General features: G+C 38.7%; 1 protein-coding gene across 1 annotated transcript in view; it reads right to left on the reverse strand.

Annotated features, from left to right (window-relative positions):
• CCDC172 (coiled-coil domain containing 172) overlaps window positions 1-26,202 on the reverse strand; it is a 65,158-nt gene that overhangs the window by 33,409 nt on the left and 5,547 nt on the right. The window contains exons 4-8 of the mRNA XM_077822868.1: window positions 25,226-25,391; window positions 24,155-24,256; window positions 22,515-22,519; window positions 21,343-21,357; window positions 20,822-20,904 (exon numbers count right to left, since the gene is read on the reverse strand). Of these exons, the coding sequence (XP_077678994.1) occupies window positions 20,822-20,904; window positions 21,343-21,357; window positions 22,515-22,519; window positions 24,155-24,256; window positions 25,226-25,391 (371 nt within the window). The remainder of the gene's footprint in view (window positions 1-20,821; window positions 20,905-21,342; window positions 21,358-22,514; window positions 22,520-24,154; window positions 24,257-25,225; window positions 25,392-26,202) is intronic.

Here is a 26,202-nt window from a genome sequence, read left to right on the forward strand (position 1 = left end):
ACTGCATAACTCCTGGAGATTATTCATCACTGGCAGTTGTGGTAGTGACGAGAAGAACTTTAGAAAATGACAATCTCTGGGTTTGAAGAAAATATATCCAGAATAAGTGCTGTAACAGACAAATGTGAATTATAGGGCTATAAGTCTATTACTGGGTGTGGTGATATCATAAACTCTGAGAGGATTATAACCTCATAATTCAAAATTTGCCTTTCTTTTAATACATGGATTTGAATCATTGATCCAGGCCCTCCACAGGTTCCCACTTCTGTTGCCTCCATAGTTATCACTGCTGTCTCTCCTCTGTGTTATGTTTGTTCCATGCTGTCCTCTCCTTTGCAATATCAATAACATATGTCAGGGGTTCTCAAACTCCTCCACAGTGTGGCTCAATTTCAATAGAGTGATTCTCTGATTATACCTCCCCTCCTGTTCACTGTGCTGTGCCCCATTTCTCCTTCCATTCTATGTCACATGATAGTCCTATGGCCACTGCGGCAATTGCTTACCTGGAAAAATAGTAGTATTAAAAGTATCTTTAATTTTTAAAAGTGTTTGTAGCTAGATTGTGATATGCATTAGCAGCTGGAAATAAGGAGGTGCCAGCACCTTGTGACCAGCCACCTCACTGTGTGGACCACCAGAAAGTGCTCTGCAAGCCAACAACGGTTCAGAGTCTGGGAACCCCTGTGTTAAAACTTTCTTAAACTGAAGGGCCCTAGGTCTTCACATTGAGTTTCCAGGAGGGATGTTATGGAGAATGAAATTGGTCACTGTCATAATTATAAAGGGAAGGGTAAACCCCTTTGAAATCCCTCCTGGCCAGGGGAAAGCTCCTCTCACCTGTAAAGGGTTAAGAAGCTAAAGGTAACCTCGCTGGCACCTGACCAAAATGACCAATGAGGAGACAAGATACTTTCAAAAGCTGGGAGGAGGGAGAGAAACAAAGGGGTCTGTGTGGCTTCTATATGCTGTTTCTGCCGGGGATAGACCAGGAATGGAGTCTTAGAACTTTTAGTAAGTAATCTAGCTAGGTATGTGTTAATTATGATTTCTTTAAATGGCTGAGAAAAGAATTGTGCTGAATAGAATAACTATTTCTGTCTGTGTATCCTTTTTTGTAACTTAAGGTTTTGCCTAGAGGGATTCTCTATATTTTGAATCTAATTACCCTGTAAGGTATCTACCATCCTGATTTTACAGAGGTGATTTCTTTACTTCTATTTCTATTAAAAGTCTTCTTGTAAGAAAACTGAATGCTTTTTCATTGTTCTCAGATCCAAGGGTTTGGGTCTGTAGTCACCTATGCAAATTGGTGAGGCTTTTTATCCAATATTTCCCAGGAAAGGGGGGGTGCAAGTGTTGGGAGGATTGTTCATTGTTCTTAAGATCCAAGGGTCTGGGTCTGTAATCACCTAGGCAAATTGGTGAGGCTTTTTACCAAACCTGGTCCAGGAAGTGGGGTGCAAGGTTTTGGGAAGTATTTTGGGGGAAAAGATGTTTCTGAACAGCTCTTCCCCAGTAACCAGTATTTGTTTGGTGGTGGTAGCGGCCAATCCAAGGACAAAGGGTGGAATATTTTGTACCTTGGGGAAGTTTTGACCTAAGATGGTAAAGATAAGCTTAGGAGGTTTTTCATGCAGGTCCCCATATCTGTACCCTAGCGTTCAGAGTGGGGAAGGAACATTGACAGTCACAAGGACAAAACTGTCTAATTGTCACTCAGCATCAAGCTCAAAAGGCAGCCCCTACAAACACAGAACCTGTGACTGAGTTAACCTCTGGCACAGAAGCAGTTAATAAAGCAGATTCTTGTCAACAAAGTTCTGAATTGTGGCTGATCCTGAGACAGAGGAAATGTCCGCTCCAAATATTCCTGTAGACTGGATGGAGCCATTGAGAGGGATTTGACTTACCTAATACTGTCTCCAGAGTGGCCTAAGAGGCCACGACCAGAACAACAGATGTACTGTTCATCAGATAACTAGAGTCTGTGCAGCTCTCACAGAAGCAAAGAGAGCTATTCACAAGTGAATAATCCTCTCTAAAGGGGGTGGGTTCCCATGGGGAATATTAAAGTTTAGGAAACAAGCAGGCAATTAGTCCTGTCAAAGGTACCAGTCCAAACTACTGTGCATCACCCATTATATTTACTTAGTTAGACACTTAATGGACCAAGAGATAAGCTAATCCCAAACTTTTAGTGGCCTGATGTACATGAAGCGTAAAATTATACTGTAAGCCCTGTTATGGGTGCTAGCAGGTAGAGAAACAGAAGAGAACTGGAAAGTTTGGTTAAGTCCACTTCCTATAACAGAAGAACAATATCAAAGGGTCATGATGGATATTTTGAGTCTACTATATAGGCGGACAAAAAGGCAAGAGGTATATCCTGGTGCTAGTGAAATATGCCAGCTAGTCCCTTACAGCAGTAGCCTTGCGCACTGCTGATGTTGAAAGAGAGAAACTGATAACCTTTAAGTGTTTCATATATTGGGTGTTAGAGGATATTGGTGAATTAGCCTAGTATGTATATATAGATGATGTTTCTTTAGCCAGCCTAACATGGGCAGAGCATCTCTTCCACATGCGGCAGTGATGCTTCTCATAAAAATGGCTTTGCTAACCGTGAAAGAAAAAGTGTAACCTTGATTTGATAGAATTAGCTTATTTGGGACACAGAGTTAGAATGGATGGATTTAATAACAGAGACTGAAGTTTGTTTCATTTTTTCCCCATTAAGGTACCAAAAAAGGCAAACTGCAGAAAGGGATAAATTTGAGCTGTATATGATGTGTGAGGTCTCTCTGTTTAGAGAAGGGTTACAGAAGCTTACAGAAGCATTTCTTTGGAAACGAACTGCATACATACATGTGTTCTGACAGAAAAGGAAGATATAAAAGAGAGTTTTAAAGATGGTCTACAGCTGTGGTCCACAAACTTTTTAGTACTGCAGTTCCCTTACAGATATTTTAAAATTTGGTGGCTCCCTATATCAAGTGCCTTTTGTTTTTCTTTTTTTTTTTTTCCTGACGCAGGATAATAGAATCAAGATGCAAAAAGAAAAGGAGTACTTGTGGCACCTTAGAGACTAACCAATTTATTTTAGCATGAGCTTTCGTGAGCTACAGCTCACTTCATATGGACTCTAGAGTTTGGATGGTGTTTGTGGCTTTAACTATACACAGTTTGTTTAATTATATAATCTAATCTAATCTGGGTTTTTAAACCTATAATTTGAAACTATGGAAGTTTTTTTTCTTGGTGTCTTTGGACAGAGCCTAACATTTTAGTGGAAAAAACAGGCTGTTCTGAACTGCATAGTTGCGCAATGCTTGGTTGAATCTCTGATAGTGCCAGGTATTAGTTGTTTTCCAAGTTTAAATGATTTCTGTGTTTAGTTTTCCTGGAAACAATTGCTGAAAACGCAGACACACAGAAATAACTTAAACCAAATGGAAGCAGCACTTTCATAGCTTTATCACTGAGTTCTTTGTACTCTCCCCTAACAGAAATCCAGAATTCCTGATTTGTCAGATTTGAAAATTTGACGACAGTTTTTAACACTTGACAATTCTAAGTGATTTTCTTGAGCTGAGATATCTAAGGTTAGAAGTGAGTCAGCTGTTACCAAGAATGGCTTTCAAATGCAATCGATCTGGAGAGTCGTGTTCAACTTCAGGAAAATATTCATCAAAGTGGGAATACAGTCCAGACAAATGAGTTAATATTGGGTCGTTAATTCCATTTCGATTACTTTCACTTTGTTCTTTTTAAAAGTCTGATAATATTGGAAACCTCTCGCTAACTCCCTTTTTAATGTGGCATCTTCAAAGACAAACTTTCTTCATTAATCCCCAGATTTTCTCTTTCGTATTTAGTATATTTGCATGCCTACCTTGAAGTGTTAGGTTCAGTGCATTCAATTTGCTAATATGTCCACTGGCTAACCCAATGTAATAAAAAAGTCCAATTACATATGTAATCTGCAAGGTCTGTTTTCCCCAAGGAGGAAAATTCTGATTTCATCACACAATTCAAAACCACCTGACTTTGCTATGAAACAAAACTTGAATGTGGTCAGTGCCCATCTGTTCACAAAACATACTAAAAGAGTGTGTGATCACCAAACACTCTAGTTTTCTGTGATTTTTTAAAAAAAATCTCCATAAGAAACATAAAAATCCACGTTTTTTTCTGTGATTAAAATTAAATATTAAATTTCAGTTTCCCTAGCCACAATATATATAGGTATCAGTTGAACACAATGTTATTGATACAGTAGAACTCTGTTTGTCTGAGCCTCCATTATCTGGCTCTCCGTATTAACCAAGCTGGGGCTGACAGCTGAGCCCCGGGATAGCAGGGCTCCCGCCATCAGCCCCAGGGTGTTTAATATGGAGAGCCGGATAATGGCGGCTCCGCTAAATGAGGTACTACTGTATATGTTTTTATTTTTTCACAAAATGTAAAAACTAAAGATTCTCTGCAAAAAATGCAAATTCTATGTTTTTCCATGGCAGACGGATGTCTAGGATCCCTGGTGATCACTGCCCAGGATTTTATAAAATTAACAATTTTAATAACCATATTGAGAGCCTTACATACTTCAGTCTGCAAATTCTTCAATGCCAAAGCTTGGTGATGAATCATACAGAATGTCCAAATTGATGCTGGTGTCACTTTCTTTAATCATGCTGCAAAATCCCTGTTCTTTCCAGTCATGGCTGCAGCCCCCTCCCCACACAGCCTCCTCCGCACACAGCCTGATTTAAGATCGTCATCCACTATGAATTTATCACTGATCTTGCATATTTTCTCACTTGTTGTTTGAGTTGGGCTTTTTTGCAAAATGAAAGTTCAACTATTGTACCTGCTGTGACAAATTTCATATAACGCAAAAGCTGAACTATGTTGGCTATGTCTGTGGATTCTTAACTTGTACTTACAACTGGTCTTGGCCGTTTTCTGTGCGATCATCAGTGTGCCAAGGGGTAGAATTATTTGACATCGGAATGGTTTTCAATGCCATGGCTGTTTGTTCCCCAGTCATAATTCTACACATCTGTGGCTGCTGGAAGGAAAAGGCTCTTGCCAACAGTGTGTGCTTGTTTTGCATTTTGCAATTCACTTGGCTACAACGTAAGATACTTCTAAGGCTTTTTGAGGAATGATTGCTTCTTTAGGCACAATTTTTTTTTAAACACTTTCATTCTTCTTGTTTCCAAAAGAAAAAATTGTGGCTCTTGTGTACAAATTCCAGGTATTTATTTTCTAAATGTCTCTGTATTTTCTCTGACCTCAGATTTTCATTTATTAACACTTGAAAACAAATTACACATTGTGGCTGTGGACTTTCCACAGTAATATCAAGACACAAAAATCCAAACATACTGTAACTGTCATCATATTATCTACTTTTCTTCCTTTTTCAGTTTAAATTTATTAAAGTAATCATCATCTTCAGCCAAACATTTGCTACATGTAGGCTTCATACTCGATAAAAATCATTCCATTATAAAGATAAGATGCGCTTCAATTATAGAACCATAGGGTTAGAAAGGACCGCAAAGGTCATCTAGTCTAACCCCCTCCCAAAATGCAGGATTTGTTGTGTCTAAACCAACCAAGACAGATGGCTATCCAGCCTCCTTTGAAAATCTCCAGTGAATAAGCTTCCACAACTTCGTGAGGGAGTCTGTTCCTTTGTCCTACTGTTCTTACAGTTAGGAAGTTTTTCCTGAGATTTAATCTAAATTTGCTATGCTGTAGATTGAACCCACTGCCTCTTGGCCTGCCCTCTATGGCAAAACACGACAACTTTTCTCAATCTATTTTATGGCAATTTTTCAAGTATCTGAAGACCACTATCTTATCCCACCACGTCTCTTCTTTTCCAAACTAAACATACCCAGTTCCTTCAGCCTTTGCTCATATGGCTTGCATTCCTTCTCTTTGATCATCTTTGTTGCTCACCTCTGGATTCTTTCCAGTTTCTCTACATCCTTTCTGCATATATTGGTGACCAGAGCTGAGGCCTAACCAGTAGCGAGTAGAGTGATACTGTCACCTCCTGTGACTTGCATGCTATGCCTCTGTTAATGCAACCTAAACTTACATTTGCTTTTTTTGCAACAGCATCACACTACTGACTCATGTGAGGTTGTGATCCACCACAACTCCCAGATCCTTCTCAGCAGTGCTGCTACCAAGCCAGTTTTCCACCATTTTGTTTTTTTCTTCCCTATGTGTAGCACTTTACATTTGTCTTTGTTGAATTTCATTTTGTTGTCTATAGCCCAGTTTATCAAGATCCCTCTGAATTTTAACTCTATTCTTCAAAGTATTGGCAACCCCCTCTAGTTTTGTGTCATCTGCAAACTTGATAAGTATGCTCTTTCTACCTACATCCAGGTCACTAATAAAGATGTTAAACAACACTGGACCCAGAACAGATCCCTGTGGAACCCCACTTGAGACCTTCCTCCAATCTGACATAATTCCAGTAATAGTTACTCTTTGTTTGAGGTTGTTTAACCAATTATGTATTCATTTAATGGTAGTTCCACCGAGCCTGCATTTCTCCAGCTTACTTATCAGAATGTCATGTGGGACTCTGTAAAAAGCCTTGCTGAAGTCCAGGTCTATTATGTCCACTGCATTTTCCCCACCCACCAAATCAGTTAGCCTGTCAAAGAAGGAAATCAGCCTGGTTTCGCCTGATTTATTCCTGGCTGATCCATGCTGGCTGCTGCTTCATCTTCCACGTATTCACAAATTGAATGTTTTATAGATTGCTCTAGTAGCTTCCCAGGTATTGAAGTCAGACTGCCTGGTCTGTAGTTCCCCAGCTCCTCTTTTATCCCCTTTCTAAAGATGGGGCATTACATTAGCCCTTCTTCACTCTTCCAGGACCTTTGCTGTCATCCATGAGTTTGTAAAGATTATTGCCAGTGGCTCTGAGATTTCTTCAGCTAATTCCTTCAGTACCCTCAGGTGAATAGCATCCTGCCCCGCTGATTTGAATTAATTCAGATTGGTCAGAAGATCTCTTTACTTATCTCAATCTGCATCCCTTCCCCTTTGTCTATAGTAACTTCACTTGTCATCCAGTCATATGTTATTTTTTGTGAGAAGACTGAAGCAAAGTAGGCACGGAGCAGCTATGCCTCCTATCATCTTCCATTACCAGCTCACCTTCCGCACTAAGCAGTGGACCCACACTGTCCTTGGTCTTTCTTTTTTGCCTGGTATATTTTGAGAGCCCCTTCTTGTTGTTGTCTCTAGAATTTCTTGCCAGCTGTGACTCATTCTTTGCCTTGGCTTTCCTGATTTTGTCCTTATGTGCTCACGCTATTCCCATGTATACTTCCTTGGTGACGTGCCCCTCCTTCTATTTCCTGTATGTATCACTTTTGATTTTTAGATAACTGAAAAGCTCCTTGTGCAGCCGGTGGCTCTTTTTATCCTTCCTCTGCATCAGAATAGCTTGATGTTGAGACAGCCCCCTTTGACTCCTTGTCTTCCTAATTGGCCTTTCCATGGGACCTTGCCTACTATTTCTCTGAGTCAGTTGAAATCTGCCTTTCTGAAGTCCAGTGTCTTTGTTTTGCTGTTCTCATGTCCTCCTTTCCATAGGATCTTGAATTCTATCAGATCATGATCAGTACCTCCCAAGTTCCCAACCACCTTCATATTCGCTACTAATTCATTCCTGTTTGTCAAAACCGGATCCAAAATGGTTGACCCCCTAGTTGTTTCCTCAACTTTCTGAATCGGAAAACTGTCCTCTACACATGGTAAGAATTTGCAGGACATATAATGTTTTGCTGTAATAGTCTTCCAGCAGATCTGAGGGACGTTAAAATCCCCCATTAATATTAACTCATGCGTGTTAGTTAATCTTGTTACCTGCTTGTAGAATGACTCATTCACCTGACTTTGTGGTCTATAATAGACCCCCACCATAACATTGCTACTGTTCTTTTCCCTTGTTATCTTCACCCAGAGACTCTTTGTAGGTCTGTCTCTCACTTCCCCTTGAGGCTTGGAGCAAGTGTATACATTCTTGATGTACAGCTCAACACTCTACTCCTTTTATTCCCAAACCTATCCTTTAGGAACAAGCTATCTCCCTCAGTGCTGGTACTCTAATCATGGGAGTTGTCCCCACAGTGTCTGTAATGCCCATTAAGTCATAATCTTCTTCATATACCATGTTCCCCATACTCCTTGTATTTGTATATAGGCATCGAAGATATTTTGCAGACTGCCCTGTTGCTTTTCTTTTTGCCTTTTTAACGCAGTTGTGATTTCTAGTCTCTTCTCCAGAAATTAGCCCCTTCCCCTTTTCTTTGTTACTTGAGCCTAGATCCTCATCGGACAGATTTTTGTCACCATCCCTGATAGGACCTAGTTTAAAGCTCTCATCAGGTTAACCAGACAATATCCAAAGATGCTTTTCCCAGTATTTGATAGATGGAGCCCATCCCAGCACGGTAATCCTCTTTCCTGGAACATCAGCTTGTTGTCAAAGAAGCTAAAGCCCTCTTGCCAACACCACCTGCGTAGCCAAGCATTGACTTCCACGATTCGTTGATCCTTGCCTGGGCCTTTTCTTTCAATATGGAGGAGGAACGAGAACACAACTTGCACTCCAAATTCATTGATCCTTCTTCCCAGAGCCCACATAGTCTGTACTGATCTGCTCCAGGTCATTCTTGGCAGTATTGTTGGTGCCCATCTGCATAAGCAGGAAGGGGTAGAGGTCCCGGTGCTTGATGAGTCTTGGCAGACTTTCAGTCACATCCTGAATTCTAGCTTCAGGCAAGCAGCACGCTTCTCAGGATTCCCGGTCTGGATGGCAGATGGATGACTCTGTCCCGCTTAGGAGGAAGTCCCCGACCACTACCACCCTTCTCCTCCTCTTGGGAGTTGGCTGGGTTCTTCCTCAGCCCTCTTTCACCATCTGGTAGTGCTGGTGCTGCTGCAGGCACTGGAAGTCTCTTTGCCTACCACTCCAGCAAGAGGCCTTCAGCAGAGACTTCCTGCTGAACACTTCCCCCAGGAGGAAGTCTCTCTGCTGAAGGCCTCCTGAAGGAGCAGAGGGCACAGAAGCTCCCAGCCTCAGTGGGAGCAGCAGCATACGCTACAGAACCATAGATAAGGTACAGGAAATTTTTAAACTCAGTTTAATAGTCTCTTAATTAGAAAATAAAATGCGCATATCTACTATTTTTTTTTTCCCAAAAATACTTATGGCTTCCCCGTGAATCCTTCAAGGCTCCTTTTGAGAGCCAAGGTTCAGAGTTTGGGAGGCACTGCTCTAAGAGGTAATATGTACTGCACTGTAATAAAATTTAATGTATAGCTCACAGCTCCTTTAGAAGGGAGAAGTGGTACATTTAAAGGTCTAAGCCTCAGATTCTGATCTTGGTTACACTGATTTCATAGAATATCCGGGTTGGAAGGGACCTCAGGAGGTCATCTAGTCCAACCCCCTGCTCAAAGCAGGACCCCCAATCCCCAATTTTTGCCCCAGATCCCTCAATGGCCCCCTCAAGGATTGAACTCACAACCCCGGGGTTTAGCAGGCCAATTCTCAAACCACTGAGCTATCCCTCCCCCCTAAAGATTTGTCTACAACTCTGGCCCATTTAACTGAGGCTATTCCTCATAGAATCATAGAAAATCATATTAGGGTTGGAAGGGACCTCAGGAGGTCATCTAGTCCAACCCCCTGCTCAAAGCAGGACCAATCCCCAATTTTTGCCCCAGATCCCAAATGGCCTCCTCAAGGATTGAACTCACAACCCTGGGTTTAGCAGGCCAATGCTCAAACCACTGAGAGTAACTTCATTGTCTTTGCTCCTAATTTATTACTTTTTGTATTTTCCTCTGTTAGCTTGATATTAAAAGCCTAATTTGTTTAATAAAAACAAAAGCATAGTTTGTTTAACATGGGAATAGGCAGGCACTGATTGCTTTCGAAGTGAACACTGCTATTCTTGTCTTCTGGAGTCAGGTGAAATTGATGTGTCTGATAGTCTGGGTGCAGGTCTTGAGCTACAAATGATACCATGGCTGTGATTCATGTGAGGAGTCCCAACTCGCTTTGTGGCACCAGTACTGAGGGTAAAATAACTGAGACTCAAGCAATAATTTCACTCATATTTGCTTATCTGCCTCTCGGAGCTATTATGAGAATTAACTAATTGCTATCTGTGAAGTGCTTTAAAACTGTCAAGCACTAATTAAATAATTACTTATGCATTTTATTTTAAAAGTTTTTCTAAAACTTTTAAATAGTCAGGTGGAGACATTTACATTTCTCAGAGTTTGGGGGGCAGTGGTAAGTCATTCTCATTCAAACGGAGAGGTTAATTTTACATTAATCAATTGATTCTGCTTTCAAGTCTTCCTTCTTTCTTATTTAGAAACTAAATAATTACAGTATGTGCCAGGAATATTATACTCACAAAACAGGAGATGTCTGTTAGGTTATAGGCTACACAATCAATGCTGTGGAGACGCCTGAGTTAGTGAATAAATGATGAAGTTTTACCAGAAAGAATACAGAGACAATGGAAATATTCAAAATAATGCTTAACCTGGAAGTAGATTTAGCTTTCTCATTTTAGTAATCAGATCAGAAGGACCTTCATACCAATCTTTTCACTGTCAAATTAGATGTGCAAATCTATGGAAATATATTATCCTGACATAATTCTCAGTCACTTTTAGAAGTAAGGCGTACTTCTCACCAGAACAAGGCATAATAGGACATTTTCCCCCTCCCCCAGCATAATGACAACAGTTCTTTAAAAACAAAGAAAATAAAATATAAAGTTGGGCCACAAGATTCTTGCTCCAATAATGTGGATGAGTATTCAGAGAATTATTAGGTTAACCACTTACTTTCCAAATAAGCCAACATTTATATAAAATTCTATTATCCCCCTTCAAGTATGTCCTTCTTTACTCACCTGAATTTGTGTAAGCTCTACACAAAACAATTCAGTTGTTTTATTTTATGCTGAAAATCATCAAAAAGCGATCACCAACTCAGTCTCACTGAGCACCTGATTCTGCAGGCTTTTCCTCACATTGATTGGTACCTTATTGAGGATCCAATCTAATGCCCACTGGAGTAAATGGGAGTTGGATCAGGCCCTAAGAGTATGTCTATACACTACTGCCAGGAGTGAGCCTCCCATCACCAGGAAGACAAATTAATACTAGTGGGGCTTGAGCTAGCAAATAAAAATAGCAGTGTGGACACTGCAGGTTGGGCTCTCATGTTTACCTGTCCCCCTAGGCTTCAGAGCCCAAGCTACAATGTTTACACTGCTAGGTCGAGGCTGTCTACCCGAGTTTGGAGGCTCGCACCCAGTTGCAGTGTAGAGATACCCTAAGTGACTAGCCACACTGACTTCAGCAAGGCTACTCAAGATGTAAATCAAAAGAGAGAGAAATACCTTACCTCAGATTAGATAGGTTACGTGCCTGTCACTTGAGAATCTAAGTGCTGGTTCCATTGTATATAAAGTACTAATTAGGACAGAATATGTGAGCAGTATCCATCCAGTTATCTTTAAAAATATATTAAATTCTTAGAAAATGTCTGGAGAATGGTTACAAAATGTAATTTAGGTATGACTGGAATACCCTATGACAAATTTTAAGAAATATTACATGAGGGAAATAGTGTTTGAAAGATAAATATTCAGTGGTCAGACAAGGGTGAAATTCACCGCTGTTCACAGAGCCTGCAGAAGGCCTAAGCACCACTTACATCCCAGGTAATTTGAGTGTCTTAACTGGGTCTTAAATGACATGTTGGCTTTGTGCTGGCCCTTGGCATGTTGGTGAATTTGACCATAAACAACATAACTTTTCTCATTGAAGGATAATAGTCCAACTCATGGACATGAATTAAGGAGAAGTTTGCGGGATGGGCTTTTCCTCTCCAAGGCTTGTTGAGTAGTTGACTTTAATGGAGCTATAACAGATTACACCGACCAAGGATTTGGCTCATAGTATTTATAAAGCTCCCAGGCAATGTATTTAAGGCACTGCACAAATAGAAACAATCACAGATTTAAGAATTACAGTATAAATACATCAAGATTATTAATGTAATTTAATATACCATTGGTTAAACTCTGGGCTAGGTGAAAGAGTTTGTCACATACTAACACAATATTTAACAAATGTTTAATTTCAGTTAAGTTGCTGCCTGTCTGAGGGGCACATTTCTTCCCAATACCTAAATAATCCTTCATAACTCCTATTGGGGTCTCTTTTTAAGGAAGAGACTGGCAAGGGAGTGGTTAAAGCTACAAACCTCAGACTTCAAAGCTGAAATGGATAAGTATCTGGGGACTGATAGCATTTATGGTTATACCTGCTGAAAGGCAGAGGAAATCATAGATGAACCAATGGTTGTTTCAATCCAAATTTCCTATGTTTCTACTTGCATAAAGAAAATTGCTCCCAAGCAGACTTTAGATGTCAACATTTACCCTATAGCAAATTTTATATCTGAATTATAAACCCCAGAAATTGGGGTTCATAATGGAAACCATGACACAATTCTAACTATAATAGCCTTACTGGGCAGTGCCATAAAAAAGTGTTCGGAAATCAATGAGCAGATTTTCATTAAAGAAACCCATTTTGCATCACATATTACTCCAGAGATTGATATTTCCTGCTTATAAAATTTAACATAAAATTTAATTGCAAATATTTTCTCAAAACCACCAGAATCAGGCCTTAGGCAATCCACTATTAATATGAAGCATTTGTTCAGCTCTAGTGGACATATTTCTTGTATGAATTATGTGAAAGAAGGCATCATTTGCTTCTTCATGGTTTCAGTAATGAGGTTTCTTTTCCTGTAATATGAAGCATAAGAAGCAGTACTAGTTCTTTTCTAATTAGGTAAGTAAACAAAGCCCCAAACTATTAAATAATGTAAACTGACTGTGCATTTTGTTTCTGTTTCCAGGCTTCTTAAATAGTATGGAATTTCAAGCTTCAAAGACATAATTTATCCTCTAAATTCTCTTATATAATGGACTGGTTTCAATTAGAAACTGCCCCAGCCTTCTCAGAATCACCTTTTAATTAAAAATCCTTTTAGCCTGTTTGATGTGTGGCAACACGCAGTTCTAAAGTAAAAGTGTAAAACAAGTTAAATAATAATAACCATGGTAAATAATTAAATAGAATATAACAGAGGCAAACCCTGAACTCAAGAATGTATTAGTACCAGTTAGAGGCCCCTCTCTACTTAACTCTGAGTTAGGATTTCATGTTTGAGAAACAAGAGGAGCAGAGTATTTGGCATCTGAGAGTTAAATGCAAACTATAGGTAGCAGATACCTAGAATGGGTGATTAAAATGGGTATCTCATGATTTAAAGGCAACTCCCCTTTGAAAAAGCTCAGTTTTACTCTAACTGTTGCCTTGAATATGCATCCAATTCACTGAGACTGTTGATTTTTTTGAGGCTGCTTTGAAGCAGAGAAGGCACTTCGGAGAGAAAGAGAGAGACTTCTGTGCATGAGTTGTAAGTAATTTTGGGGTAGGAGCAAAGGCATGCTCTTGTTTTTTTACCTGATGATATATCCAGCAGAATAGTGGTCACTCTATGAGGCATGCAACATACTAGTTGTAATGATCTGTGAGTGACACCAGGAAGTTATTGGAGTGTTATATATCGTTTTTTAAATAAAAATATTCTTGTTTTGACATTTTCAGTCTTTTTTATAAAAACAATTTTTGTTAGCTTTTCCCTCTTTTGTTTTGCTTTTCCCTTTTTTCAGTGGAAAAATGGGAAAAGGGGGAGAAAGTGTGTACATGGGGGCGGGAAATAAAAATGAAAGAGGATAAATAAAATTAAAATGAAAACCAAAAACTTAAAATCATTTTGAAATTTTTTGGTAATTTTTTTTTCCAGAAAATTAAAGTTTTTCTTTTAAAACCCTTGGAATGAAAATCATTTTGAAATTGTTTGTAGCAATTTTCAGTCACTTTAGACTTTTTGTCATGAAGATGTCTACTTAAAGGCCATCAGGCCAATTTTGCATCAGAGTCATTGAGAGACTCCAGGGAAGCTGACAGGCATGTGAAGCATTCACCCTAGAATGGTAACAATTTGGGATGACATTCTGGAGAAGATCTTTGAAGCCAGCTGAGGCATGGCTCACTGGAAAGCCAGTTACCAACATTTCAAATTTTGAAGTTGTTTCTGATTGCAAAGTTTTCAAATGGAACAATTTTTCACTTTACCAGCATTTTTTTGTAATTTTTTTTGTAATTTTCAAAATGTCTGAATTTTCTTTTCTTTTCTTTTCTCCTTTTCTTCTTTTTGCCACTGAGTGCAGTACTAGGAATAGTGTCCAGATTTGTCTTCTCACACTCATTCACTTTCCTTTTTCCACTCTGGGACTCTTCAAAACTTCATCCACTTTGAAAAAGTTACTAAATAGCAAAGTAAATGTTTCATTTTTCCTTTTGCTGCATGTAATTTTCCAAAGTGGAGGACATTTTGGAAAGTTTAGAATGGAAAAAGAATACATTTTTAAAAAATTGTGGAAGAAAAACAAAGCAAACCAAAACCCTAAACTTGTTCATTCTGTTGCCTCCAGTAGCAAAAAAGGGAGAGAAAATGGGAAAAGCAATCATTGAAAATACTGAAAATTATTAGATTTTGAAAAAAATTAAACAAATCTAAAATTCAATTCAAGAAAAAACAATTGTTTAATTTCATTTTGAAATTTCACATAGAAAAAATGAAATATTTAATCAAAAGATATTTTGCCACAGAAAACTTAATTTTTGATAAAACATTGTTTTTCAGCAGGAAAATTTCAGTTAATTCTTACTCTGAGGCATGTTAGGCCAAGAGTGTTGCCAGTCAGTGAGCTAGATCTTCCAGCAACACTCAAGGCATTTCTTGAAGCCTGTAAATTGTTTGTCCACCAGAAGCTGCTGAAGGGTTTTGAATGTTCATAGTAGTTCCTGTGGAGGTTAACTGATGGGCAGAGTGCAGGTGAGGTGATTGAGGTGTACGATGGAACTAATTTAACGCATACATGATACATGCTTCAGTTTCTGAAGGCTCAGAAAAAATATTATTTATTGGAGATAAACTGTAAACAGACTGTAGCAGCAGCAGCATCTGGCAACAGACCCGCTACCATCGGTCGTGCAAAATGAAAAGACTATTGTTGGCAATTCTGCTAGTTGTATCTAATCAACAGGAAGTTGAGTGCCTCTTGCCCCCAATGTGTATTGATGATTTTTGAATTCTGAGTCAGAGGCATTCCTTTGAGGCACATACCCATGGGTGAGGATCCATGAAAATACTGCATTTGGAGAACACTATTTTGTTTCAGTGTTCCTAATATCTCAGAAAAAGCCAAAAGAAATTTTAACAAAAATTTAACAAATTTTCCCAAAATTTATCTTTGAGCATGAGAAATTCCAGCCTTTTTTGGGAAAACTTGTAAGTGTTGGAAGCTACTATTTTGCTATAACCACATCAGTGCTTTTTATTTAAATTGCGTGTGGCTGGTTCCTATATCTCGGGCATGTTGTGGAGCATCTGCTCATCTACAGCAGCTCCATCAGCTGTTTGAATCACCAATGAGTGGGTTTTTTTCCTGACCGTGTGTGATAATTGGAGGGATTTTGGAGAGATTTTATTAAACCATCAACATGGTACAGAGCATTTTGCTGAGCTCCAAGATGAGTCACTGTAATTTGAATTACCTTGCTATACTTTTCAGCTGAAATGTAATATACTTTAAGATATATACTTAATTGTAATGAAGATTCTTCCTTTGCCAGCTACTTTTAATATTGATTTTTGAGCTGGGCCTAAGTATGTGATACAATAACAGACTTAAAGGACAGTCTGGGAGCTACATATATCAGGTTTATTGATGCCGTCTGTGTCTCCTTTTCTTCCCTTTTCTAATGAGGCACTAAAAACATCTGTATTTTTACCATTTACAGAGTAGTGTGGTTTCACTGTCTGTAAAAGGTAAACAAAAATGTTTTGATTCTTTCATTTTGTAGGCAAATCTATGTATGTTACCCATGATTCTTGTCAAAATATCATCCTTTGTATACTAAATATTGTTTCTAAATACTATTTAGAAACAAAGACTCCATTCCTACAATGGATTCTGCATAGGCAGCACCCTGTTTTCAAGCCCTATCTTGAAGGCCAAAAAAGTTTTGGTTTTTTTTTGGTTTTTTTTCCCAATCATGTTAGTTAAATCACATTAGCTTAACATTACTGAAAATCTCTAAGATGTGGACTAGCAAGTTTGAAGCCAAATAACACTGCTTCAGAAATATTAGTATCTTAACAGAGCTTTTCAGTCATGTTAAGCTCACGTGGCTGAACTCACATGCCTGAAAACACACTTTTGGGGCTTTTGACTTCAGTAGGGTTCCATGCAGGTGCAAGGGCATGCCTGCCTAGAATTTGTAGGATTGGCTTTATCAAGACAATGACCTCTTTATAAAATATTTCATTTGAAAATGATACAGAATCAATGGTCAGAAATTTTTGACTGCCTGTGTTTGGGGAAAAAAATAGTGTACCTCCTGTAAAGAGTACAGCTGTGTCAGAATGACACTTAACAGATTTTGTCTAAATCAACATTTGAAGGAATATACAAGTTAAATTTCAATAATGAACTAAGAAATATAATAGTCATTTAGTTTGTTAATCTTTTTCTAATCCTTTGTAGTAAATTTTTTCCAAGACAAGAAGTTTTTAATTAGTATTTTTCTTCTAAACTGAACAATGACAACAAAATGTCAGGTTTTAGTCAGCCCATCAACTAATGTGGAAGTGCATTTATTTTCTTGCTGAGTCAGCTTTGTGTCAGGTGTATTGAAATTAAGCTTCCTTCATTCAGTGTTGAGAGTTGTTAATCTAAAATAGCTTATTTATTTTGAAGGAAGAGCCAGAAAGAGTCATTCTTAACATGCAACTATAGAATCGAAAGCAAGTAATCAAGGTAGCTTAATAATTAGCAACTTAGCCAATAATTCATAACTTGAGCTATAACATCCACTCTTTTTTCTCCTTCCGTATTTCCTCTTAGAGGCCCAAATGTAGAGGTGAGTGGGGAATCCAAAATAGCGTAAGCTAAAGTAATTTACTCTTTAACACCCTCCTGTTAGTTGCTTTTCTTTCAACACTGCTCTCTTATGGCTCCATATTTATATTAATAGAATGTAAATTAAACCATCTTTGATTCCCTTTCTATCTTAGCTCAGTTGGCCCAATTAAGTTGTAATATGTCAGGGTTGTAAGAAACACACTGGTAAACGTGTATGAGTCCAAGTTGTTGCAACTACATGCTAAAGAGCCAAGATGAAGATGTAAGCCAAACTATCTTAAACAACTTTGGACTCACTTTGCGCAGAGCGGCGTTTAAGTGTGAAATGCTAAAACAGATTTTATGTGACTGTAGTAGGTTTTTTAAAGGATTTCCTAAGTCATAGAAAAGCAAACGGTTACTACTTTAGTAGTCGTAGTACTTTATATATCTTCTAAACACTATGCAGCCAGTAGCTAATTAATATAAACTTATTGCAACATAAAATAAAAATCTATGATCAATTAATTAGCAAATCTTATCATATTTCTTGTTGATTTGATTTCTTTAGGATGCTTCATTGATTAGTATTCATGACTATTTAATATATTTTATCTTCTATAGTGCCTTCCATCCAAAGTTCTTACAAACACTTTACAAACATTGATTGAACCTCAGAAGACCCCTCATTTGCTTATTACCCTTATTTACAAATGGGGAAACTGAGGCACAGGTTAAATGATTTGCACAATGTCTTTCAGTGAGTCCATAATCCTAATTCTTGGTGGTTCCTGACTTTCAACACAGACAGATTTTCCAAGAAAACTAATTATGCTAGGTTGAATATTAAGTGATGTTACAGCACTAAATTACTCTGAGAAGTGTATTATTTAGAAGGAAGATGACAACCCCATACATCAGAAAAGCTAATGCATCACCATGGAATTAATAATGTAAAAGAATGAAGTCTAACACATTCCCTTATGGACCAGCAGATACTATTACTATTTACATTCTGTCTTGTGTGTACATGTTGTACAAAAGTCTTTTGCCCCTGTATGTAGCTTTCCAAATTAATTAATTCTCAAGGGTTGAAAGGGTTAGGAAATAGGGTTGGTGGTTGATTTTCTATGAAAACTGTTTTTCAACAGAAAATTGGGATTTTGACAAGCAAAATTTTCCTGGAAACTTTTTTAATTGAAAGAGTATAGCTGCAATCTTTCAGTTTTCAGCTGAAAAGTCAAATTTCCATGGAAGATTTTGATGATGACAAATGTTACTTCATTTTCATCATAAATTTCTATGGGGAAAAGAAAACTTCAGATGAGCTCTGCTACAAAGAAGTCCTTTCTTTGCTTTGTTAAAGGGTTCTTACGCCCAAGGACAATTTCATCAAGCTCAGAAAACATTATATTAACATGTCTTCAATATTTTTGTATTGAAAAGTCATGGTTTCTCCTTGAAAGATATTGCAAAATTTACATTTGCATAAAAGGGTAAATGTCACATTTAGGCAAACTAAGGTAGATGTCAATTTCCAGAACCGGGAAGTCCCTTTTTTTTTTTTTTCCAGAAAGTGAGTAAGATGGAAGATCAAGTACTCACATAGAGCAGAAAATGAGTACATGGTCCTCCATTTTACTTAGTCCATGAGAGAACCAGCCATACGGGGATGCTGATGCACCTTTTATGCACCAGAGGCGTGACTCCACAGTCGCTTCATTCGAAGACAATCGCACTTGGGGAGGGTGGCAGTGATCGGGGAAAGTAGATCAAATTTAAATTTTTGTGACTCCAGTGTCCTCAGACCACTGCACAACTGGTGCAGAGGAACAAGGATCACCATTCCATTCTGTAGGCTGAAACAGCACAGCAGGTGTCAAGGTTCCTCCCCCACTCTGAACTCCAGGGTACAGATGTGGGGACCTGCATGAAAAACCTCCTAAGCTTATCTTTACCAGCTTAGGTCAAAACTTCTCCAAGGTACAAAGTATTCCACCCGTGGTCCTTGGAATGGCCGCTACCACCACCAAACTAATACTGGTTACTGGGGAAGAGCTGTTTGGACGCGTCCTTCCCCCCAAAATACTTCCCAAAACCCTGCACCCCACTTCCTGGACAAGGTTTGGTAAAAAGCCTCACCAATTTGCCTAGGTGACTACAGACCCAGACCCTTGGATCTTAAGAACAATGAACAATCCTCCCAACACTTGCACCCCCCCTTTCCTGGGAAATGTTGGATAAAAAGCCTCACCAATTTGCATAGGTGACCACAGACCCAAACCCTTGGATCTGAGAACAATGAAAAAGCATTCAGTTTTTTACAAGAAGACTTTTAATAGAAAATAGAAGTAAATAGAGATAAAGAAATCCCCCCTGTAAAATCAGGATGGTAGATATCTTACAGGGTGATTAGATTCAAAAACATAGAGAACCCCTCTAGGCAAAATCTTAAGTTACAAAAAAGATACACAGACAGAAATAGTTATTCTATTCAGCACAATTCTTTTCTCAGCCATTTAAAGAAATCATAATCTAGCACATACCTAGCTAGATTACTTACTAAAAGTTCTAAGACTCCATTCCTGTTCTGTCCCTGGCAAAAGCAGCATACAGACAGACACAGACCCTTTGTTTCTCTCCCTCCTCCCAGCTTTTGAAAGTATCTTGTCTCCTCATTGGTCATTTTGGTCAGGTGCCAGCGAGGTTACCTTTAGCTTCTTAACCCTTTACAGGTGAGAGGAGCTTTCCCCTGGCCAGGAGGGATTTCAAAGGGGTTTACCCTTCCCTTTATATTTATGACAGCAGGTAAGGCAGCACCCACCCTCCCTCCCCTTGACGTGAGATGGTCAGGTGGAGTTTGAACCTGCTGTGGGCATTGTGCTAGTCGCTGCTTTTTACCGGGGCTGGGAAGGAATTTTTCCCTCACCACCATATTGGCTTCAGTGGAGTGGGGGGGTTTTCGCCTTCCCCACAGTGGGTGTCAGGGAAGGCCTATTATGGTGAGCAGAAAAGGTGGTAGGCTATATGTCACAACTTATTTTGTAAGTGTGGGGCAGATGTTCAGTGCAGGTACTCGATAGGGAAGGCATCCAGTGACCAGATAAATGGCCTGGTAAAGGACTTAAAAAGGAAGTGCTGGTTAAAGGAATGGAACGGGACAGGGAGTTTGGGGCTCCTATGGTTGGAACAGCAGGGAGCCAACCCCCCTTTCTTATAGCCCACCTTAACCTGTCTATGAGGGGGCGTTTATGGTAAGGTTCTGGCAAAAGATGTGCTTGAGGGACCTGGCTGGAAAAAGAGGGGGAGCTGGTGGAAGCCCCCTGGGTAATTACGGAATAAATAGGTGGTTGCCTGCACTGTACACTTTTATCTGCTGGGTAGTCCCAGACATCTAATAATAAAGTTGTGGCCTGATTAAATCCATATCAAGTGTCTCCTGTCCTTCTTTTTGGTATAGCCAGACAACGAGGAGCAAAGTCTTTGACTTAACTGGATGTCATAAGTAAGGGCAACAGGATTTGTTCTGTAACACACACTAATTATTTTTTCAGACTTCAAAGGGAATAGTATACAGAAAAAGTTAAAATTAGGCCCAGTGTAGCTACCATGATGCTACAGGAATGATCCAAAATCGTAAAGGCAAAGTTTAAGTTTGAAAACTAAACTACACAACTGATGGTCATTACCTTAAACATTCAATGTCAGTCTGAGGCTTTTCACTAACTTTGACTTTTTCTGCTTCTAAACATTTTGTAATGTCTTCAGCTTCCTGTAGTTGTTCTTTAGTATCTAAAAATAAAATAACAATGTCCTTACTAATATATATTAATCATCTGTATTCACATATAGCCTGCATTTTATAAGTTCACACATTCTAATTATTGTGGAAACTGCTATGAAGGTGAAAATATTAGATCACAGTACATGAAATTAAAATATTTTACAGTTGTAGTTACCATACAATTGTAATCTTTCAAGCAATTGCAAAATCTGCAGGATGCTTATAATATCTGTACATTAAAATTTTAACTCAGAAAGAACCATTTATGGCATTTCTTCCCTAGTTCAACTACTATTACATATGCATTATGTAAACAATACACATACATTCTGGTTATTTCTATTTTATACCGAAAGCTTTGTAGATTTAATAAAAATAAAAGATTGGCTTTATTATACTATTTTAGCCAAATCTCAGAACCGGTACTTCATCCTCATCCTCCTTGACATGTCAGCTGCCTTTAACATAGTCAGCTGTTTGTTTTTTTTTTCTTGAAATCTTGTCCTCCTTTTCTTTCCATGACTTTTTTCTCTCCTGATTTTCCTCCTACTCTCTAACTGGTCCTTCAGAGGATCCTCTTCCTCACCCCTTCAACTTTCAGTGGGGGTGTCACAGGGCTCTGTCCTTGGTCACTTTTTCTCTTCTCTGTCTACACCTTATTTCACCTACACCTACACAGTAATCTCATCTGTAAACACAAATTCAACCATCTCTATGTTGATGACTCACAGATCTATCTTTTGGCTCCAGGCCCATCTCCCTTTGTCCAATCTAAAATCTTGGCCTGTCTCTCTGACATCTGCTCACCGATGTGTAGTCATCAGCTTAAGATCAACATGTCTAAAACTCAGCTTCTTATCTCCTGCCCATTCCTCCGAGCCTTCCCAATACCTCTTTTCTCAATCATTGTGGACAACATTGCCATCCTGCCTGTCACTCAGACCTATGTCACGGGCATCATCTTTGACTTGGCCCTCTTTGTAGGTCCTCACGTCCAGGCTGACTAAATCTTGGTGATTCTTTCAGATTTTTCTCTGGCCTCGACAAATGTAGTCTTGCCCTGCTCGTCTCCATTCCAAATGCTGCTGCCAAGATCATTTTTCTGTCCCGTCACTTTGACCCTATCACTCCTGTCTTTGCATCCCTCCTCTGGCTCCCCCTTCTCTATTACATGAAACATAAGGTGCCTGTCTTAACTTTCAAGGCCCTTCATAGCCCATCTCCACCCTAGTTATCTCTCAGTCGGTATTGAGATGTTGACTCCCACCTCCAGTCGCCCCATGATGCCATCACCAACTTGTACAATTTTTAAACAAGCCCTTCATTCCTTATTACATGCAGTTCCTCGCAGTTGGGAGGGGGAAATCTACATCATTATCTTCCTCCAAAACCCTCCTTAAAACTCATCAATGATAGCTTGAGCAACAGTAGTAATGAAGTTGCAGCCGCACGGTCGGTGACTGCTCGAGGATGTATGCAGGGTTCTGGAAGGCAGGAGTAGCTTGTGCAGACACCAGTGCTGCTGCTGTTACTCAAGCTAGCTTTGATTTCATATCTGTCTGTATATGCTTCAATCACACCTCCCCATGGCAGAATACAAATACTCTTATGTGGTAAGTTCTTTGGGACAGACATCATCTCTTTGTTCTGAGTTTGCACAGCATTTACCACAGTGGCCTCCTAGTCTATGACTGGTTTCAGAGTAGCAGCCGTGTTAGTCTGTATTTGCAAAAAGAAAAGGAGTACTAGTGGCACCTTAGAGACTAACCAATTTATTTGAGCATAAGCTTTCGTGAGCTACAGCTCACTTCATCCACTGAATGCATCCGATGAAGTGAGCTGTAGCTCACAAAAGTTTATGCTCAAATAAATTGGTTAGTCTCTAAGGTGCAACTAGTACTCCTTTTCGTTTAGTCTATGACTAGCTCTCCTAGGCACTACCGTAGTACAGTAAATAATTATGATGGTGAATGGACTGCAGTGTTAAACAAAATGGGACAAAAGTTGGATCCACTGAACTCTGCTCTATTTGAAATGTCACACAAATAAACCCATTTTATTACTAGATCCTAGTATATAATAATCTAGATGACAGGCTATCAAGAGGTGTTACAGTATACATGGATCAGAGCTGTATTTCAAACACCAAAGTACTTTGGAGAAAGATTGTTTCAGTATTATAAAGAGAGAAGAGGTGAAAAGGAAGGTGAGGTTGGAGAAAGGAATAACGAAGACAAAAAGCGAAAGGAAATGAGGGCAAGGGTAGATAACTAAATTACTATCAATCTATCCATAAATGATAAAAATAGTCTGGAAGAGAGTGACACCACTGGTTCAAATTTATAAGCCTCAAATTTGTCTTTTATGGCCCCTATCCTGCTTCCACAGAAGACAATGGTAACACCTACTGTTTTGACTTCCGTGAGAGCAGGTTCAGACTCCAGATTATCCTGAGTTATCCGATGCTCCTGCTTTATTTTATTTCAGATATGCACCACCGGCACACGGATAAAAACTTTTACTTTGTCACCTTTTGTTGGTTCTTTCATAAATCAAGTTACACACACATATATATATCTCATGTCCTCATTCTAAATCAATGCAGTATTATATCTGAAAAGTTTAGCAGGATAAACAGCTTATCATTAAAGCTAGATGAACAATGGCTTTTTTTGGTTTTCAAGAAAAAGTTTTCGGTCAAACCAAAAACGACATTTAAAAAAATTGTTTGGTGAATCTAAGTTTGAAAATTTTTATAAATGTATGTGTTTTACCGCAGTGAAAAGGGCACTCACCTGGGATGTGGGAGACCTAGGTTCAATTCTTCCCACTGCCTGATGTGGAGAAGAGATTTTAGTTGGGGTCTCCCACATTTCAGAAGAGTAGTGCACTACTATCACTGGGCTATGGATATTCTAGTATGCGTTTTTTTTCAATCTCTTCTCTTGAAGCTGTGTTCTACTTTTAAAAAATTATCACTGGAGAAGGGACTTGGGTGTCCCTCCCCACAGGCGAGTCCCTAAATACCAAGCTATACATCCATTCTAACTCTCTTTCCCTGTCCCCGTGACTATCCATTGTCATTCTAAGTAACAGTTCATATCTTTCATTAAGACAATGAATAGTCATTGGGACAATCATACTTCTGAAAAAATATCTGAGGGGAACTATTTGTCAAATATGTTTGTCAAATCACAAATGATTATCATAATAAGTGATTATCAAACACATTAAATACCTTTGAGTTTGCTCTGGAGAGTAAATAAATCCTGCTTTAATTCATTCTTCTGCAGCTGGAGTGCATTTAACTGAACATTTTCATGTTCCATTGACTCCATTTCTAAGAAGAAATATATTTTAAGTTAAAATGTATTACAGTTTTAATCTTGATGGTATAATCTTAAATACTCTTTAATTACTTGTAACCGTCTTTGGATATTCTAAAAGGACATTAGGCTAAAAATACAATTAGACTTATAAAACCTGGTGTACAAGAAATTACATATGGACAACTCTATTAGAATTATATGTATCTACAAAGAGGGAATACAAGGAACAGGTGCATGATGAATTAAGTCTGTCAAGTCAAACTGTCTGCAGAGAAATTTTTTACCCCTGTTGGCTATTCATGTTGCTGGAACTCTGGACTTTATCGCCAGATGGGTGAGTTGGGTTCACCTGGAGAAATAGGAACTGAAACGGTCCAAGTAGCCATTGCCTTTGTTACTCGTGTGGTCTGTGGCTAGCACAAAGAATGATTGCCCAGTCAGCAAGGAAGAGGAACAGGAAATGCCGTGGTTAGACTACCTGCTATGATCTTATATTCTGTATTTGAGCTCAAAGGGTCATAGGATCCTGTTTGAGACAATAACTATAAAGGACCAATCTCATGAGGCACCTGTGCATGTAACTCCCATCGAATTTAGGAGGGCTTGTAGGATTCAGAGCTAGGTGGTCAATAATCACTGAGGATTTATGTGGTCCATTTAACATGGTAATGCAACGTGCACCCCCCTATACTTCTCTGTTGGCTATGACCTCCTGGATAGCTGTGCAGGAGTAGATGCAGGTATCGCAGAGCTTGTACTTCCCTGCATAGCACAAATGAGTGGGAGAGAGTGTACTGGGCAATATAGCCACACCAACACACTGTCCCTTATTCAGGGCAGATCATGTCTTACAATCTAGCCCGAAGAGAAGTATCCAGCTAGGAAGGCAATAGGTTTAAAACTATTGCTTTACTCAGTTATGTTTTAGTCATTTGTATTCTCTAGCAATCCAAGATAAAATAGTTTAACATAAGACATACCGTTTTTCAAAATATTTGCCTTAGTTTCTAGGTCACATATTTCAGTCTTGACTTTTTTCCTAATCAAAAGCTCTCTGTTACATGTTAGTCCATACTCATTGTTAAAATCTGTGATTTCCTTAATAAAATTCTCCTCTTCTTCAATCATTTTCCTCTTTGTATCTGACTAAAAAGGTGGGAAAAAAATACATAGAGAAAAATAGAATCCTTGTTAAAATAATCGAGGTGAAATACAGTTTTGTCCCCTTATAACTATGTAAAATCAGTATGTATTCTATTTTGTAACCTGGAAAAACAGGGAAATGGTCTAGCTCTCCATCATTACTTCTGTTGCATTAATCTTACTGTTTTGCTCTTGTGACAAAATGAAAGGAGTGTGTTCTATAATAATAGTGCTGTATCATTAGTGTTAGAGGCCACATTATGCTATCAATTTTTAAGCATGTGTTGAAATCAATGGAGAGTTCTGCTTAAAATCAATGGCACAAAATGGCCATTATTTTTGGTTCTTTAAATTGCTCATTAAGGGTGAAATTCATCCCTTTGCAGAAGTCCAGGACAAGGCCACTGCACTATTTAAGATCCCAAAATATAGCCTAAGAGAGCTGACTCTGTTAGGGAGTCTGGAATATGGAGTTTCTCAGTGCCTTTTAGAAGTAGGTCCCAAATTTAAAGTATTTGCTTTTTCAAGGAAAACTTTAACTCATAGAAAAATACATTCATATAGTCAATTACAAGATTAAATTCCATTCAAAGCTCTTATCTGAATACTAATTTAAATAAAAAGTGAATTCCCTTGTAAACAAGAAGAGATAACCCATGTATCAAATCTAACTGGATACAGCTGATATCAAATTCACGTTCCATCAGAGGATAGCAATTTTGCCTTTATAGCTAAGTAGCATTACTATAATATTTACAGTATTCCTATTCTGTCCTATATGTCAGAAGGGGAATATGCTAGACACTGCAGTAAT

Source organism: Eretmochelys imbricata, chromosome 7, assembly GCF_965152235.1.
Source record: "Eretmochelys imbricata isolate rEreImb1 chromosome 7, rEreImb1.hap1, whole genome shotgun sequence".
NCBI classification, from domain to species: Eukaryota; Metazoa; Chordata; order Testudines; family Cheloniidae; genus Eretmochelys; species Eretmochelys imbricata.